At 57.7% G+C, this 376-nt stretch overlaps 1 protein-coding gene across 1 annotated transcript in view; it reads right to left on the bottom strand.

Moving 5' to 3' along the window:
• Window positions 1–151: 151 nt before the first annotated feature.
• EMH_0049590 (uncharacterized protein) overlaps window positions 152–376 on the bottom strand; it is a gene marked incomplete at both ends in the record, with an annotated part of 492 nt that continues 267 nt past the window's right edge. Inside the window, one exon of the mRNA XM_013496548.1 lies at window positions 152–374. Within this exon, the coding sequence (XP_013352002.1) occupies window positions 152–374 (223 nt within the window). The remainder of the gene's footprint in view (window positions 375–376) is intronic.

Consider the following 376-nt stretch of genomic DNA (forward strand, 5'->3'; position numbering starts at 1 on the left):
CCATGAGGAACTTGCTGCTGCTCATCAGCATTTGCTGCTGCTGCTGCTGCTGCTGCTGCTGCTGCTGTTGCTGCTGCTGCTGGTATTGTTAGTGTTGCTGTTGCTGTTGCTGCTGTTGTTTCTGCTGCTGCCGTTGCTGTTGCTGCTGCTGCTACTTTTGCAGTTTGCATCCATGCGTTTCTCCTGCTGCTGCTGCTGCTGCTGCTGCTGCTACTGCTGCTGCTGCTGCTTGTGCTGCTGCTGCTGCTGCTGCTGCTGCTACTGCTGCTGCTGCTGCTTGTGCTGGTGCTGCTGCTGCTGCTGCTGCTGCTGTGTATACGCTGCAGCAAAGGAGTAGATGCAGTGCAGCAGGCTGCTGCTGCTGCTCCCGCAGCTG

The sequence above is a fragment of the Eimeria mitis genome, genomic scaffold (genome assembly GCF_000499745.2).
Source record: "Eimeria mitis Houghton genomic scaffold, Emh_scaff2161, whole genome shotgun sequence".
Taxonomy (NCBI): Eukaryota; Apicomplexa; class Conoidasida; order Eucoccidiorida; family Eimeriidae; genus Eimeria; species Eimeria mitis.